Here is an 18,366-nt window from a genome sequence, read left to right on the forward strand (position 1 = left end):
AGGGAGAACAAGCCAACTACCAAAAGAGTTGCTCCAGTCTTGTCAGGTAAGGAGATGCATTCTGATTACTTACTGAAGCACTAACATAAAATCAATAGGGTCTCACTCTGAAAGGGTCTTATAGATGGGACTAGTGAGTTTCCCATTGGAGTGCTGGGTAAGAATGACTCCTTCCTGTGCCAAACTTAAACCCCACCTTTTTTCTCTTGCTGAGGAAAAATACTACCTCTCACCTTTAGTATGAAGATTTCAGGACATTTTCTTATAAAACACAAATGAATCATACCAATACTCCCACTGTACAAAGAGTATATTATCTCCTCCTTCTTTCACATAGATACAAACATTGAGATAAATGACTTGCCTGTCTCACTTTCAGAGCTGGCTACAGAACCTGGGAGATAAAAGTTCAATCCAGTCTTTTAACTGAGAGGTTTTGCTGTAACCAGTTAACCTTGTACTTGCTAACATTCCACACACTTCTTTTTCTTGATATCCTGTCCCCATGCAGGGAGCAAGAAACCCATCCAGATTTATGGTGAAAGTATCACCTGTGAGCAGAGAGCAGCAATAGGTTTAGGACTCCTTTCTGGTTTTCTGTATCCCAAAGGCAGTGCTAGGCACAAGCAGTGGGTAGGTCATAGGAGATGTCTGTTTTGCTGGGGAGAGTGAGGTTCCAGGGCAGGCATGACATTGTCCGGCTGTGAGAAGAGCACAAAGAAGTCAGGCTGGGCATCAGCAGGTGGAGGTTGCTATCCTAACACAGAACCAAGCAAGGTGCTGGTGGACCTGGTTCTGCTTTGCAAGGATATAGTGAACAGGGTGCTGTGTCCTGCCTGGGATAAATTGGCTGGAAGGGTACATATGAGGTTGTGTCCTTCACCTTTCTGCCGCCCCCTCCTAGCAGCACCATTGTTGCTCTGAGTGCTTCCAGTTTAGTGATGGGAGCACAGTTTAAACCTGTGCAACTCTACAGCTTTCTACCTCTGTCAAAGCAGTGCTTCCAGGGCTGCAGGTTAGCACATCCTTAAGGCAATATGGCTTGCTGTCCCATTAATAAGTGATAAAAGCCATGTATCTGCACATCCATCCCAACTCTGGGGTGCAAAACATGCTAGTAAGGAATAGTCTTTATACTCAAGGAAGTGCCTTGTATTTACATAGGAATGCTTTTTTCCCCCTGGGCCTACTGGATGTATTTTTACTGCCGAGACCTTGAGGCTCCTTACTGCCCATCAAAACAGAATTTGAATGTGAGCCCAATTTGCCTTCTGGTTTTCCCTGCTTTGAAGTACCCAGTAGCTTGCTTCAGCCTGGAGTCAGCATCTCAGAAGCAATGTGGACAGAGTTTAATGTGTCAGTATTGACCCAGCTATTTTGTCCTGCCTGCAAGAACTTTGGACCTGCAAAATGCCTAGCAAGAATACTATATTATGGAGAAGACCATTATCTCTCTCAGGATGAGAAGGACTTGGCTGCATTTACTCCAGAAAGGGTAACTGTAGCTGAAGGTATATACTCTACAATGTCTGGCCTAGAAGATGCCAAAAAGGTTGTCTATAGCCTTAGGGCTTTAAAACCTTCCTGTATAAGAAGTAGAAATATATTACTGGTCTTCTGTTGTCTCATCCTGAAAAATGTTCACCTGTCATGTTTCAGATGGGGGCCCATTTTAGACAGGGGAAGATGGAGAGGGCAAAGAAGGACAAAAGGAATAAATTCTAGTTAGTACAAGCTTTTGCCATGGTTTGTGACTTAAGTAGCTTCAAGGTGATGTGAGCTGCAGCCATTTTCCTTCCATGGCACAATGCTTTTATCCTGGGGGAAGAATTTTAGAAAACTAGAAAACTAGCTCGGTAGCTTTTCTCTTTCACAGACAGAAAACGAGTTACATAGGGACACAGAGGTGATGGGAGAAACCTCTTTACTTGTTTATCCAAAAGGGAGAAAGAATGCATTGTTTCAAACCACAGGCTGCATCCATAAGGCTTAGTGTCTCTCCGTAAGATATTCCTCTGACTCACCTACTATTGAGAGGCAGCGGCGCCACACAGAACTTGCCAACAATGGATGGCTCATCCCTTCTCCAAAACCGTTTTTTTGGGATATACTTCAGTGTCACACTGTTTATTTGGCAGAGGGGAACTTGGTGGGCCAGCAGCCGTTTGCCCATGTCCTGGTACGCAGGTCTGCAAGGAGGGGTGAGAGATGTGAGGGAAAACGTTCAATCAACCTGCAGATGCAAGCCACGTGCAGATCCATGGAAACACTGGAGGAACCTGCAGTGTTATTGTGAAGCACTCACATAATAAAATGGAGTGAGAAGACTCATCTGTCAAAACAGGGCATTGCATGAGCATTTTACTGGCTGTCTCTCCATGTTTTATCTTTGTATGTATAGAAATATTTCTAGATAAATATCCTTCCTTCCATCACACAATTACAACCACTCTTCTAGCTGTTGCATGTAGATTGAAACATTGCTCAGCTTGCTACAGAGAGGTAAGTGCTACATAGATCAACATCCATGAAATGTGAATGGCATGGATGGGGGCCAGTTGTTCACCATTTCTTCCAATACACGAACTAAGGGTCATCAAAGAAAGCTAAGAAGTGGCAGGCTCAGAAAGACTGCACACAGCAGAGTACAATTTCAGCTGTTAAAATCCTTGCTGTAGGACGTTATGAATGCTAGAAAGTTTACGTGGCTGTACAAGTCATGGGAGGGGGACTGGACAAGTTGTGGAAGACAAAAGCTAGTAACGATAAAGATCTCACCTTTTGCTCTGAAAGTCCCTGAGATGTAGTGAGACAACAGGAAACTCTTTGGTGAAGTATTGCTACCTGCTTACACTGACATTTTTTATACTCTTCTCTAGGTATTTGCTTTTGATCATGTTGAAGGTGGGATGCTTGGTAGAGGGACCTTTGTCTGTTCCTATGCTCTTACCGAGGTAATGTGAACTGAGCAGTGACAGAGGCTTGGTGAACAGGCAATGATCAGACCCCAGTTGGTCATGTGTTACAGAAGTGTGCTGCCCAGACATTTTAAGTCCCTTCTGTGGAGTCCATCCAATGGGCCTTACACTTGATCTGCCTGGGACCTCTGAGAGCCTGGAGATAATTGATTTCCCTGTGCTCATGAAGAATATGTGTGTAGCTGACTTGGCACGATCCCAGAAGCACCTGGGTGGCTGCCTGATGGTACGGAAAGGGGAGAGATGACGAAAGGGTCAGGAAGAGCCTACAATTCTGCTACCCAAAGTAGCTCCCGGGAGTGGGCTGACAGCTGCACTCACAGCGTCCTCCAGCCAACCCACACCAGTTCATCCAGTCCCTCCCTTAGACTGCAGCAGTAGTTGCTGCAGGTTTTGTGTCTGACTGTGTCTGCCTTGAAGCTGCTTAAAATAGGAAGCATCATAAAATTGTTATGGTTATAAAAGTGAAAAATGGATAGCAAACGGATAGCAAAAGGAGGCCATCTCTCTACTGTGTACTATCCATGGGCAGGACCCAGCCCTGCCCTAGGGCAGAGGAACACAGTACAGCTAAGCAAGTTGAAGAAGTCACTCTCAGGACTGACACTTGGTCCAACCCTGCAAAACCTTTGGATGGATGTAGGAGTCTTGGCTGGCTTCAGAAGTATGTTTTCTTGGATATAGGGGATAATGTCATATGATGTGTAAGAAAATAGCAAATGCAGTTGAGAAGTGTTCTGTGTTACAAGCTCCTTACTCATCAGCCCTGTGTCAGCTATTGAAGCTTGAGGACATGTCTCTTGGGGCACTCTGTGCAATGTGTGGGGTAACAGCATCCTGAAGAGTGAGATTGGAATTGATATTTGGGAGAGGAGAAGAGCAATGTGAGGAAAGTCACAACCATGTGAGTTGTTGAAGATTTGAGACTAGCTGTAAGTCCCTCTGCACTTCTAGGAAACAGCAGGATGATATACGTCAGATTATCTGAAATAAGTCAGTGATCGATCAGTGTCTGAACTGCAGTGTGAGGATCTATGTTTAGGTGCCCATTTGATACTCTGAGCTTGACTGCACTGGAAGACTGAGCTTTGCCTAGGGTGGGGAAATTTGCCCTTTGCTACTAGTGGGAATTAAAATTTTATACTCTCAAATCGGCAGGTTTATTGATGTAAGCAAATTTTTCAGTTTAGCCATGTGCTTCTTAGGAAGGCATTTAAATGAAACAGAGCTACTCTTCCCCCAGGGTTTCTCTGGATAGTTTACCCTCCTAAACTCCACTGCCTCATTAAAACCGGAGGGTACAGCAAAGCCTCGGGATTGCCTGCCTGGCTCACTTCCTCGGGCAGCCTTTCCCTCCAGCGCTCCCATGCCTCCTGCTGGACACACACACCAAACCCTGTGTCTGATAACTGCAGAAGTGCTGTACGGATCCTGACCTAACCTAGGTGTTAGTATTTCCTCCCTCCTGCATCTGTAGAAAAGGCAGATTTGGCTTCCAAGCAGGGAGGAGTTGAACAGACTGAGCTCCACCAGGCTGGAGTACAAACTCCATATTGCAGTGCCTGAATGGAAATCTGTGACCAAGCTCACACTGGAGAGTGCCCTAGAGCGTTGCTTCTCCTTCCCCATTTCTCATCCCTACATCCTGGTGCTCCAGGACTGATGCTGGGGCAATTGGCTTCAGGTCACAATGTTTTGGCTTAGCAGTAAGGACTGTGTGGGAGTCAGCATTGGAACCCCTCTGATCCCAGGAGAGATGGCTGAGGCTCTTTAACAGGCTGCTTTCCTGCTTCCTGAGGCAGCCAGCAGCGTCAGCTGCATTGTGGTTCCCAGTCCACAGTAGTGGGCAGGAAGGTGTAGGAAGAAGCGAAGAAGACTTCTAGGGAGTTTCTCTGTGGTGGGGAGAACCCCCTGTGGTAAGAGCTGTGGAACAGGAGTCTGGTCCTTTAATTCAGATACAGTTTGGAGAAGGATAGTGCTTTCAAGAGAGATTTTTCTGCCTACGCAGGTCCCCTGCCCCCGGACTTTTCCCTGCAACAGGAGCCTCAGAGCATCGCTGCATCACTGCAGAGGCAACAAGCTACTGAAGACATTTCTGCAGAAATGCACTTTCCTCTTTGCAACTTCTGTCCTATCAGGTGTCAAGAGAAATGTCTAAGCCACCAAGTTCATCAATCTGGATGCTCAGGTGGATGCGTCTTGCTGTAGTCCTCTCTGTCAGGCAGAATAGGGTTAATAACTATGTGACAGTGACTGGGGTTAAAATTGGCACCAGGTAAGGGTATGGTGTAGAAAAGGAACCTGCATAGCCACACAGAAGTATACAAATCTGGGGATCCCAGAGTATTCCTACTGCTTTGTGCAGTCAGGGAAGGCGTGGACCTAGTCAAGGTTACTGAGTAATGGTAGCACGTGCCTGATTCTTGAGGGCATTTAAGGTAAATGTGTAGGGTCTCAAGAAGAAAGATTGTGGTTCATCACTCAGGGAAATATGCTGTTATTGTGCCTTTCCTGGACCAGGATGAATATCCTTACACATAGAGCCAGGAAAAAACAGGCCAGAGAAGCATGCACTGTCACTCACATGGTGATCTTTGCTGTGTCCTTGGTGCTGTTGCTGAAGAAAGTGATCTCAATGCTGGTGACTGTGCTTCTTTTCTTCTGCAAGTGGAACTCAACCAGGCTGTGATAGACTGAGCAAAAAGCAAAGTGTGTGGGAGTGAGGGCAGGTACTACCACTTGGACCTACCCATGCCAAAAGAGGGGCTCTAGCACTCATTTCCCTGGCCCCACCAGCAGAAAGAAGGTTCAACAGACATAATAAGGAATCTAGTCTCTGTGCTATGTGAGGCACAGGGGGCATGTCTGTGTAGTCCGGTGTGAACAGACAGGTATTTTCAATCCCCTTTATTTTACTCCTGAAGCCATGTGGCTGTGTTAGCCCAGGGCTGTGCCCACTTAATAAATCTGTTGAAAAGGCTTTATGGGGGAGATATGCAAGGTTATTGCTCTTCAGCTGTGTGTCTCAGACTCTCTGGGCCACAGCAGCTGACTGATGGAGATAGTGTGTTGTAACTACCTGGGCTCCCCAGAGGATCTGCCTTATTTGGTCAACACCCTTCCGACTAATTTTTTTCTCATTCTACTTACCGCAGAATGGGGCTGAAGGACCGGTCATTAAATAAACTGTCACTTCCTTGGGCAGCTTACTCATGTTGACACCTGCCTGCTCCAGCAGGCCTGTAGGAAGAATTAAAGCCAGTGCAGGAAAAGCCATGAATGACACAGAACAGAAATATAATCTATAAATCCACTCACCCTGTCTTGGGGAATGGATCCCTTTTTCATACCAGTGCAAATCAGAGCTAGTACAAGATTGTGGTGTCTGTTTGACAGATTCCCGCAGAAAACCTATTCTGTCTACCCCTGTAATCATCACCGGAGAACCTCTTGGTGGCTTTTTTTCATTATATTCTGCTAACAAACTGTGCTATCAGTTGCATCTGTGCAAAATTAGCAGGACTAAAGACTACCAAGTCAGGAAACTTAGTGCAGATGTAAATGACAGTGCAAACAGCAAGGTGTGGGGAAATTTAATTTCTTGGTCAAGTGAGAAGACCACCATAACTTGAGGCCTGCACCACTGGCTAGCTGGCAATATGGCTTGGTGAGGTGGGGAAAGGGTGGCTGATATGAGGGAATTTATTCCAAAAGAGGCCTCTCTTTGTGTTCCTCTAGTACCATGCTGTAAATAGCACCAGAGGACACTTTCTGCCCTCATTCCACAGTCCAGTTTCAGAAGCCTAAAAGAGGCATCTATTACCTTCTCCCAGTCCAGGGAGCTCATCTTTGGGGTAACCATGGCAGAAATTTATGAAAAGGAGGTGGCTCAGCAACGAGTGGTGTAGAAGAATGGGACTTCAGGCTTGAGCTAAAATTTCCAGCTGCTTCTCTAAACAAGACATTTTTTTGAGGTAATTGCCCACTTATTAGGCAGGTGATTCTGGAAACTCTTTTTTAACTCATCTGTGGGGCCTATGAAATGTTCAAGATTTTGGTGTTCTACCTCAGGCAATATATGAGCTTTTATAATGTCTCTATAGAAGCCTGAAAATGAAACAGCTTCTCACTCTTTCCAAAGAGATCCAAAGCAAATCCTGCTCAGAGAAATCTGAACTGCAGACTGTGCTCTGCACTGATACCCATCAGGAATGCATTGTCATCTGCTCCAAGAAAGTCTCATGCTATTACTGTACCTATTCTGGGACAGGAGGACAGGAAGCGTTCTGCACAGTCCAGGCAATGACCATTTAAAAACTCTTGATGACTTGCACAGGGAAACCCCACAATTGGACAGGAATGTTTCAAAGCGCTGATATAGAGATGTACAGCCCGCATGTGATCACAGATCAGGTAGTTATAGCCTGCAAGGAAAACTTCAATCAGAGAGAAGCAGCCATGAGCCTTTCTGATGGCTTCAGTCTTTTTGCACATTCCCAAGGAACTGAGAGACGAGGAACACTCTTACTGATTGTGTAGTGATCCCTTTCCATTAATAAAATTTTGCAGAGCATCTCTGACTACAAGCCCAGATCCCACTGCAAGTGAAGTTATGCAGGAAGTTAGAAGGGCACCTCCCAGATTAACAGAGTCCCTCTGAAGAGGAGGACCACAGGGCTGCCATGTCTCCATCAGTGTACCATCGATGAGCTCCCAAGCTCTCTGCAAAGCAGTAAAGTAGCTTTGATTCCCACCTGCACTGGAACCCCAGCTATGGGAAGTGAGGTACCATAGATGTCCCATGTAAACTGACCCTCAGTGCAGCTGACTCATACAGAACACATTTGAATGTTGAATGAATCCACACCATTTACTACGTAAAGTCCTATTCTCTAGAAGGAGAGGGCAGTAATTGTACAAGCTGCCCAAGAACTGACACAGCTTGCAGCATGAAAACAAAAAGCTTTTTCTAGTGGTACCTAACAGCCTTTCTAACTAAAGTGTCATCTCTACTGATGCCAGGGTTTTGGCTTAGAGAAGTGTCACTAAAATCACATCTCTTTACAGAGGTGCTGCCAAGATGCTTGATCTGTATGTGATTTTAATTTCAGCTGCTTCTTGTACTGCTGAGATGTGGGCCATGAATACGTTTCTCTCGCTTTGCTGTCTGCCCTGGCTGTAGCAGGAGCTGCTTGCCAAACAGCATTTTCACAGTGTGCTAAATGGCCTTTTGCTTGGCTAGAGAATGTTCTCACCTGCAGAGATGAATCGGGGGCATCCTGGCTGATCTTTGCCTCCATTGACAAAATAATCGATGTGGCCTACAGGAATCCGGATCCCGAAATCTGAAAGGAGGTGAAATGCCACTTCATTCTCAGACTTGGCTCTTCTGTAGGCTTTACCCTACATGTTTATGACAGGTCCCAATAATTGGTTGAACATTAGTAGTGCTTCTGCATGCCTACACTGCACAGGTTTGCTGCATGGAGCAGAGAGTGCTCCAGCCCCTGCCATTAAATGACTGGGAACAGTGGCTTAACCACCACCTCAGCTACTCTGGTTCTTGATTCTATGTAAAGGAGAACAAAACTGACCACAACCTTAATGTGGGATTATGAAGCGTAATTGAGAGTTATGTTGGTAGAGGTTTCCCTGATCTCCAGACAAAAGGCGTGACTAAAAGACACCACATTATTCTTCAGCACAGGTTCTGCCTACGAAGACCTTAAGTGCTTTAGAGAAGCTACTTTGCTGTTGCACCAGCTGCTGGTTTGGCTCTGTTACTTTCTGATAAGCACTCTCCGTGGTACCTCTTTTACATCAGGTGGGAAAAGGCAGAGTAAGACTAGATATATAAATTCCTGCCAGGTGGTAGAAGTCATGCCAAACCAGTTCTGCATAAACTGACTGCTGCAGCAATCTCCACTTGTCTGTTGGTTGAAGTGCTCTGGGGTATAAATTCATCTTAAGCCTATCTAAACAAGAAATTTCCTCATAGTGAACCTGAACTCATGGTAGTCCAGCAAAAAAGGGACAATGACCTACAGACTCCTTAGCAATAATGATGTCAGGAGGAACAGAAGCCCAGGCTGAAGAAGATGGAAGCCAGCTTACTGTCAGCATCGGTATGAATGGCTTCCACAAAGAGGGCATCCCCAGGATCCAGGCGTTCCTCAGGGCTGGCTCTGGTGTACTTAGGGCCTGCAGGATCCAGGGCTGTAACAAAATCAAACATCTCAACAACAAGTACTCTTCAGCCCCCTCTTTCTTGTTTCTGGACCAGTTATTTTATCCAAAATGTTAAAGATGTTGCTAGGCAGCAGTAATAAATTATTCCCAGGTCACACTAATTACTGAATCATATACTATTAAGGGGTTGGAATGGACCTTAAAGATCATTTAATCCCAACTCCCCCATGCTCCAAAATAGTATCTGCCATCTCTAACTTCCATTGCAGCTTCATTTCCTTGTCATGCAGTATTCCACACCCCTTTAGCAGTGTTGTGTCTCAAGTTTCTAGGCTATAAAGCCAGGACTGAGCTTCAAATACCTCTGTCAGAGTGAGTGCATGGTGTTTTTTTGATTTTTGATGAAAGAGAATCAAACTTTTAATACCTTCCCTAATTGTAATGTCATCTGTATTAGCACTACTGTCTGAGAAATGTCACTGAAGATCAGCAGTTAGGTGATAAATTCAGCACCCCAGGCATTAGCCAACCCAAGCACTACCAAAGTTTCATACTATCAAACAATTTTAAAACAGAGGCTTCTGAGCCCTCTCCCCACAAATAAAATTGAGTCTTTAGCAATCATCTACGTTTCTGCCTAAAGCTTGCTCCTAGAGCAACTTCTAGGGATTCAAAGAAATACAGTTAAAATTATCCTTGGCAATACCAAGGAACAGGTTAAAGGTAATTTTTTCTGAGGTTTATCCTATTCACTTTTTACAGAAAAGTAACCTCACAAGATTTTTTTTTTCCCTCCCCAGGCAACAACAGTTCAAGAAGCAGCTCTGCTCCACATGCCACTTAGCCTCAGAGATGGTTGGTTTCACTGCTTTGACTCAGTCCCCTTAATTGTCTATGGAGAAGGCAATATCAACAATATCCAAACTGATGTCTCTGTGTTTCTGAAGGCAGAGGGAAGGAGGAAAAGGAAAAGAAGGAAAAAACATTATTTCCTATTCTTTCTATAAATAATAGCTAACAATGGATCTTTAATGTTCTTTAATCTTGATACATACTAAAAGCTGAGAGGTTCCCCACCCATTTCTACATAACAAGTTGCACTTAAAAGCTTTCAAAGATACTGAAAAATGTTATTTGGTATAGCCTAAATTTCTTCCTGAAGAGGGAGAAATGCCTAATATGAGCACCAGTCAATTCCAACAGACCTCCAGGGTAAGCACCTTTCTATCCTCTATTCTCCATCCCTACCTCCTCCAAGCACATGCACAAACTCCATTGAGATGTACATCCTCAGCAGCTAAAAAAACTATTCACTGGAGCTAAACAGTATGCAAACAAATTCCTTTGGGCTTTTTCATTTCCTCTGCGAGTATTGAAACAAATTGCTCTTTTCTGAGTGCTTGCTTTTGGATAAGGGCCATTCATTCCACCTCCTATATAATTTGCTTTCTTGCACACAGAGATATGCACTAGAACAGGCATGTGTTAAAGAAACTCACTTCGCAAAAATAAAGTCTGTGGTCTAATCCCCAAGACTTGCTCTGGTTTTGCTCCACACAGCATTTCTTACGTGACTGAAAATACATCAGCAAATTGTGGCTCTGGGATCACATTCCCCTGTGAGTGTATGCATGTGTATGAAGAGGCAGGAGATGAGATCACACATATCTTGGATCTAATCCCACCTATCTTCAGGTTCTTAAATCTGAATTGGAATCTGCAATGCTCAGTGTGCCTGTGAAATCATAGGACAAACAGAAATGAGGAAAAGGGATTGTATTCTAGTAGAGTTAAAAATGAATGGAATAAATAAATTTACAGAGCTTTTATTACATTAGACAACATAAAGGGAAAAAGTCCTTAACTTTGAAGTTAATTACCATGGTCTCGTGGGAATGTGTCTGCTTCTGCTCATCTGAAGATGTTGCTGATCATAAAATCCTGGTGCAGGACAGTGGCTACTCCAATTTCCTCCTAATGTAAACTTTGATTCACAGCTTAAAAAAGGGCCCAACACGAAACTCAAGTCCTCTTAAGAAATGCCTGTATTTCATACAGTGTGGGTAGTTATGACACGTGAAGGCTGAGCCAATATTTCCTTGGACTGCCCTGCCAAGTGTGCAGTGAGATCCTTCTTGAGGATACCTCTGTGAGACAGACTAGCAAGGGCTGAGGCAGACTGGGAGCTGTAGTCACACTACTGCAGACTTTATGTCTGCTCCTTCTTGGTGGCATTTTCCCTCCTATCAAAATGAATCTCTGTCCTTTGGGATTCCTAGAATTTAACAAAACCCTAGGCAACCCGATATGACTTACAAGGCAGCCACGCTTTGAGAAGGAGGGAGGGGTGGTGGTGATGGTGTGTGGACTAGAGACCTTTCAAGGTCACTTCTTACCTAAATAATTCTGTGAGTCAATTTATGTTTTATAACTAAAGGCTGACAAGGCCCTGAGTGGATCAAAAACTCTAAATGGCAGGATCAGCCTATAACCACCTTGCTCTGTAATTTCCCCGCTTCAACCTCTTCCTCACACCCAGGAGTCTGGCTCTCTGTGTTTAAAGTCAGCTCTGACTTGGTACAGCTGTGTGGCCTTAGACCAGCCTACTGTGAAAACAGCTGACTTGTGGGAGAGAACAGCAAGGAGCCTCATCGGGGTCCTCCCAACATTGGCTCAGGCTCTTGACTGTGTTCCTTGACTGAGCTGTGTTGTAGGGATGCCATGCCCAGCCCTGTCTCCTGCTGGTCCTGCTTTTATCTTGCTCACTTGACTTCCCAGCTTGACCTTGGGCTTGTCTTATCACTACAAACTTGCCTAGTGATCACTGGACTGTGGGTGGCCCTGGCTCCTGTCACTGGACCTGCTCAGCTCTTCTTGCCTAGACATGGTAGGACTGTGTCCCTTGGCAGTGAGGCCACTGCCACTGCCTACCTTGCTGTCCCCTTGGCTCTCAGCTCACGTTTTCCTGCAGAGTGGCTCACTCTTGCTGCTTCCCCCACAATGAATTGCATTGTGGGCTTTAATTTTAAGAATCATACAGGTATACATGCTATAATTTGGAAGCAAGGCATGTGCGTGTTGTGGGTTTTCACTGGTCATGAGACCTCATATTCTTCTAAGCTGTCACCAATTTGAAGAGTGGAGCAGAGTTTGAAGGAACCTCTTGCAAATACATGCATTCTTCTGGCATTGTGGAGGGGACTGATGACTGGAAAGTCACTGTTAGACTCTTCTGGAGCTGGGAAGAAGCCCATAAGCTCGAATCTAATGAGTCCTTATGTAATTAAAAGACCACTCTGAATGACCCCCCTTTCCTCGCTCTTTCATTCTCCCTCTTGAAGAGCATGTGAGGATCCAAGACTCAGTTTTATGATACCTGTTATCCGTCCCAGCTGACCGCCATGGAAGTGCCCCACCAGGCCCCCAACGTGCGCACCAAGGCTTACCCCAATGATGTGGATAGATGTCCTCGAGACCCCCAGGGCCTGCAGATTTACAAAAATACAAATAATTGTTTCTGTAGCAGAAAGGTGAAATACCCTGTCCCAGCCCACACAGCAGCTCTGTAATTCTTCTAATGTAGAATTACTTTTGAGCTGTACAATGGAAAACCAAATAGGTAAGGGTTAACACAAAGATTTATCACCCTCACTGCAGAAGTGTTGTTCAGCCATGCTGTGCAGGAACAAACTGGGTGGGGCACATCTGGGTATTTCCAGCTGCTGGGGGGTCTATCTGAAGCCCAAAGCAAATATAATACAGCCTCAAATCTCATTCCCTCCAGCTTTCTAGACAAAATCTCTGAGCAGAAGACTGCTCAGTGAAGTATGGATCTGAGAAAACCCAAGGCATGCTTTAGGTTTGTCTTGGGCTGGAGAGGCAGCTGACAACTGGGATTTTTTCCAGCAAATGTCAGAACTCAAGAGAAAGAAGAAAAAGGGTGTCATGCTCAAGCCTGGACTAAGAGAGGGGAAAAAAAGAAAACTCCAGAATAAAAAGCCCACTTGGCCAGCTCCTGGAGACAGCAGACTGGGAGCAGTTCTCTGGATTGCTGGCATGAATGATGTCCTCCGACCATGAACCCACACACTGGAAATGCGTAGTAGCCTTACCAGGAGCTTGCTGATGAATTGTGAGATGGAGAGGGCCAGCTGTGTGACATTTTCCACTGCAGAGGGATAGGCTCCCGTAGACCCATAAACCCAGTCTACTGCGATCACGTTCACCCAGCTTGTGTCCAGTATGGCTTGGACAAGCCCTTCAATCCAGGAGGGCTTGGTACCCAAAGCCCTGTGGAAACATCAGAAACAAGTATGTTAGGTGTTTCCAAAGAAGGGCACTTGCCAGTATGTTGTTCACTGGTGCTGGATCTTCACATGTCTCAGAAGAGGCTGCCAGACAGTTGCTGAAAGTTATTTCTGGTGTTAGACTCCCCATCTGGAATTTTTTTTTTGTGGTGGTGTAATAACACTTTCCAGAATGCACTGATTCAGGAGGTAACCAGATATTTTAATGAATGATATAACATTTGCAGGGCTCAGGCTGAGATCTCAGTCTTGCTGTGGTGCTTCATTCAGCCACCACAGAGCCCACCTGGAGTAAGTGAGCTGACCAGAAACACCTGGATCCTTCTCTGATACCAACTCGCAGGAAGTCCTTGGCCAAATCACCTAGTCTTTCACTGCTATGTTTTGTCATCTCTAGACAGTTTAAAAAAATAATCTATAATCAAGAATTCAAGGCCAACTGAGGAGGCTATGTTCTACCCACTTTTCCTCATACCATCTGGTGAAGTGTGCGGTATGTCATGTGGAGGCAACAGCTGGTTTTCTGAGAAGACCCTGCAACATCTGCTGTGGTTTCATCCTGGTCTTTTATGCACTTTATATTTAGGCATTTGCATTTCAAAACAAATAATGTTATATGGCCACATGTGAGTGAAAAATGGCACAGTAAAATAAGATTGCAAAAATGATGACAGTTTCAAGAATAGAAGTATAATGTATCTGCCGGGGCTTTTAAGTGGCTCATTAATCCAAGCTGTTGGACATGAACTCCAAGAACACAATTTAAAGGGGCAAGAATCTTGAATAAAAGAGTTTTTAATTAAAAAGGTTGAGAAAAGGAAAAAAATAGGAAAAGGTAAAGAAACAGACAGTGAGAGAATGAGAGAGTGAGACAGCAGGAGAAAATAAGAAAGAGATTGATTCTAATTTCTAACTTTTTTTAGGCCCCAAAAAATGCGAAGCACACACAAAATAGGCAACTGATCACAAACTAAAGGACTTCAAATGGTGTTGTAATGAGGGGTGCCAGGAGCACGTTCCATGCCTTTGGCCCCAGCCCACCAGTAGCCTCCCAGACAATTCCCAAGTCCAATTGGGGCTGAGCACCCCAGCTTCTGTTCTTAGCAGGTGTTCCACATGCAGCCACTCTGCTGAGAAAACGAAGACGGTGATACAAACAGGAGAGTTCCATGCCAGGCCCACCCAGTGCTTGGGAATGCCCCAGCAGTGTTTAATTTTCCAGTAAAAATTTAGACACAGTGCTCTTCTTCCTCTCACCTGAAGCCATGGATTATGATCTTGGTTTCTGAGCTGCTATTGAAGCTGCCATTCTTGATACCATCATCAGCTAAAATCAGCTCTCCACAGCTGGGGCTTGAGGAGGTGAACAGAAGAAACTGGACCTTAAGTTTACTGCCCTGTAGGAAATTTGCTGTCTGGAAGTCAGTGCAGTGATGTTCTGAGAGTCTGTCTGTATTCCCTGCAAGAAGAGGGAGTGAGTAAAACATTTAGCCTGTGTTCTGTGTAATGGAAAAAAAAACCCCTCATTCTAATTCATTAGGAAAATGAAGGTAACAATTTCACCTCTATTGATGAAGATTAAAAAGTTAGAACATAAATTAAAATGAGCCTATTTTGGAAATTTTACCTGACTGACAAGTTGTTTCTTTGTTCCTTAATGGAATTCTGGCACTGGCTGGAGAAGATAACCATGGATCTCATAGTAGCTTTGACTTCTGAGACTTGTTTTACCAAAAGGTGAATAACATCCTGTTGAGTTTTTTTAGCAAATTGGCCACACAGACCAGGCACTAATTACATTTTTGAAGTGGCTATTAGATCTTTAAAAAAATGGTTGCCAACAGGTAGGCACCACTGAATGGGGATATTTCTATTCAAATTCAGGTAGGCTTAGTAGAAGGTACAAGTCTAACTGACAGTTGTTTCAAAAATCCAGAAATAAATATGAAAATGCCAATGAAAAAAAAAGTGTCAATGATAATTTCCAGACTGATTCATTTACTGGATTAAAATGCTTTATGAGAAGGAGAAGGCAGCTGCTGGAAGACACTTTATTCTAGATGGAAAAAATCTCAGACCTGTAGCTAGTAAAAATCTGAGTAAATTTAGGCTAGAAAGCAAACATAGAAGTTTAGCAGTATGTATGACTAGCAGTATGTGTGTTACTTTATGAACTGGCCTAGTTACATCCTTCTGCAATACAATGCATCACCTTCCCTTTTCTGGACTGGAGGAAGTGAAACAGCCTTGAATCAGCACATACAATAAAACATTTTATTTTTTTAAAATCAAACAACCAGCTCTTCCTAATTTCTCTTAGAAGATACTTTATACCAGCTAGGCAGAACATGGCCTAAGGTGCAGCACAAAGGGGTGAGATTCACTGTGGGACATGACTATTCCTTACTGTTGTTTACTTTGGTCTTCCTGTGTACTGAAGGCAAGGGAGAAAGAGGCATTCTTAAAAAACAGCTTGAAAAAGATGAAAGTCGTGAGCCAGTTTAACTAGCAAAGGCAGGTTTAGTGCAAGCACAGGGTGTGTCAGAACAGTGTAGGATGAGGGGGACAATGAGCAAAGGTAAGGCAGGGGGTGCATTGCAGTGAAGCTGAAGGTGATGTGGCACTGTAGTGGTGATCACAAAAGCAGTTTAACTGACAGTACAATTAAAGAAAGAAATGGAAGCCTGGTGTTTGTTTATTTCCTCCCAGCTACTGCAGATTACACTTGCTAAGCTTTCAAAGCAGGAGATGCCAGTGCCAGAGGTCAAATGGTCCCTTTTCTGCTTCCTTATACTTCAGGTAAACCTGGATCATTCTTGTAAATCAGGTTAGTGGAATCAAATCACTGAGACTGATTGATTGAAAGCATAGGAGAAGAAAGGACTATTCTTGCATTGCCTGTTCCCTGGCACCTAACAAGATTATTTCAAGGACCTCTTGACACACAGGTTGTTTAGGGAGAATTGAATTCAGATCCTTCTATGTAGAACCTTCAATCCCTTGCCAGAGAGTCATGTTTTTCTTACCTGCTTGTGCTGAGCTGAGCAGCCAGAGGACAGCAAGAACAACAAGCAGTAGCCTCTTCAGATCCTCAACCATCTTCCTGGTAATTAACTACAAGTACAAGGATTGTACAGGGGAAAAACAGCTATGGTGGGTTGCTCGATCAGCTTGACTCTGTTAATGATCAACCAGCCTGTGATCTTTTGGGAAAAAAGCAAAGGGACAACTACCTCTGCTCTTACTTGACCATAAGCCAAAGTGTGAAGCAGAGGTTTCACTGACTTTTTGGTTAAAAAGGATGCTGACACTCCTTTCCTTCCTTGAGGCAAAATTCCTCCTTCAGGAATTAGCTAGTGAAACCAGTCGGAGCAAGTGATAGAGTTACAGTGCTTTGTCAGACTTTTCTGCCAAATTCTGACTAGGGATGCTGGTTTTTCAGAGGGCTTTACAGTCAGTCCATGTCAGGAAGATTCATACCAGCCTTGCATCTGTGTTTTTTCCTTTTGCATTGCTCTCTCTCTGCTGTATTTCTACTTTTGGTCACATACCCATAATAGACAAAAGAAGGCAAAGCAGTGGACTACTTCTGAAAAGTGAGGGGGAAGATGGTCTAAAATGTCACTGGTGGCCATATCACCATAATAAGCCCAGACTGTACATTTCTTAGGGCAGGGACAGCCTTCACTTTTCCTTTGGTTTGCATTTCAGGTACTAAAGGAAATAAAAAGATGATCTCAGTAATGCACCAGTATCATAAACACGCAAACACTTTAAAAAGACCTTTGAATAAAAAAATTTACTGCTTTGATGTATACAGATGGAGAAGCATAAGTGCACAACCAAACATGTAACCAGGAGTCTGTCACATGACACTCATGATATGGTGTTACCATCTCCCTGGCTGTGAAGGATTTTAAGCTGAGGACACACCTGTTTCTTAAATCTCATCAATGTGTGTTGGTCCATCTCGCTGAACAAGGCAGCTTTGCCCCTGAGTGTGTTAAATGGCAGGAGGGGTAATGAGCGAAGGAACATTCCCTGTCCAGGCACTATTCTACAACGACTTTATCTGAACAACAAAATGAAGAAATTGCTTCAGTCTGATCAGAAGAATGGCCAAAGACATTTCAAAAAGCATCTGACATTACTTTACAGTTATTAGTGATAGCAGTAATTTCCTTATCCCAGTTTGCTCCAGCTGAAGGCTTTGGGACTGTTTTACGCAGAAGATAATGTTATTTCCAAGTCTCCTGAGATAAATTTCTTCAGTGTTCACTGTGAAGTTAGGGAGCATCAGCTGCCTGCCCTGGAGGAATACTGAAGCCCTGCCCCACCTGCATCCTCCCAGAGATAAGTATACAGGTACATTCTGATCCTGAAATACTTGCCCCCAGGCTCAAACTGGCTTATTGTCACAGAAGTAGGTTCTAAGTGTCCTTTGTCAATCACTATTATCTGATTGAGTTTGCCAGCTCAATAAATTTTCCAAGATTGAAAGCTGCAATATGAATAGCCAGTGCCTGGCTTCCAGCCCACTCTTCATCTACCCATCCCCAGCACTAGACTCAAGTTGATTCACAGACTGTAAGATAAAAGCATGTGGACTGCAATGGGCCCACTCCTTTTCATTACACCCAGAAATTCCACTGATCTGATTCCACTTTTCTAAAGAAAGAAAGAAAGAAATTTGTGAAATCATACCATTAGGCAGTGACATGTCCATGCAGGCCTTCAGACCAACAGTGTCACTGTGAAAATGACAAATTTCTTAAAATAAAAAAAACAAATTGGAGCACATAAAGAAAACAAGCAAATCCTTCTTTCCATTTTTTTAAATTTAAAATTATGGCAATAAGCACTACTCTTTGTAGCAGGATGCAAATATTACT

At 44.0% G+C, this 18,366-nt stretch overlaps 1 protein-coding gene across 2 annotated transcripts; it reads right to left on the minus strand.

Moving 5' to 3' along the window:
* Positions 1 to 237: 237 nt before the first annotated feature.
* PLA1A (phospholipase A1 member A) lies at positions 238 to 16,850 on the minus strand. 2 transcript variants are annotated; one of them, XM_051779962.1, is made up of 11 exons: positions 16,501 to 16,850; positions 14,732 to 14,933; positions 13,280 to 13,457; positions 12,544 to 12,652; positions 9,093 to 9,194; positions 8,234 to 8,323; positions 7,235 to 7,414; positions 6,129 to 6,218; positions 5,563 to 5,671; positions 2,025 to 2,189; positions 238 to 701 (listed from the first exon to the last, which is right to left on the minus strand). In XM_051779962.1, exons 1-11 carry the CDS (start codon positions 16,571 to 16,573, stop codon positions 617 to 619), a joined length of 1,383 nt encoding a protein of 460 aa, XP_051635922.1. In that variant the 5' UTR covers positions 16,574 to 16,850; the 3' UTR covers positions 238 to 616. The 2 variants fall into 2 exon arrangements, with proteins under 2 accessions (XP_051635922.1, XP_051635923.1); XM_051779963.1 differs by having other exon boundaries at positions 240 to 701; positions 7,235 to 7,402; positions 16,501 to 16,849.
* Between the last annotated feature and the right edge of the window lie 1,516 nt (positions 16,851 to 18,366).

This window comes from Manacus candei, unplaced genomic scaffold, assembly GCF_025592945.1.
Source record: "Manacus candei isolate 608988 ecotype Guabito, Panama unplaced genomic scaffold, ASM2559294v1 h1tg000014l, whole genome shotgun sequence".
Lineage (NCBI taxonomy): Eukaryota > Metazoa > Chordata > Aves > Passeriformes > Pipridae > Manacus > Manacus candei.

Coding starts and splice junctions, on each gene's coding strand:
- PLA1A (XM_051779962.1), bottom strand. CDS start 16,573: ATGGTTGAGGATCTGAAGAGGCTACTGCTTGTTGTTCTTGCTGTCCTC. Junction 5,672..6,128: donor TCCTTCAGCCCCATTCTGCG/GTAAGTAGAATG, acceptor CTTTTTGCTCAG/TCTATCACAGCCTGGTTGAG. Junction 2,190..5,562: donor GACACAGCAAAGATCACCAT/GTGAGTGACAGT, acceptor CCCTCCTTGCAG/ACCTGCGTACCAGGACATGG.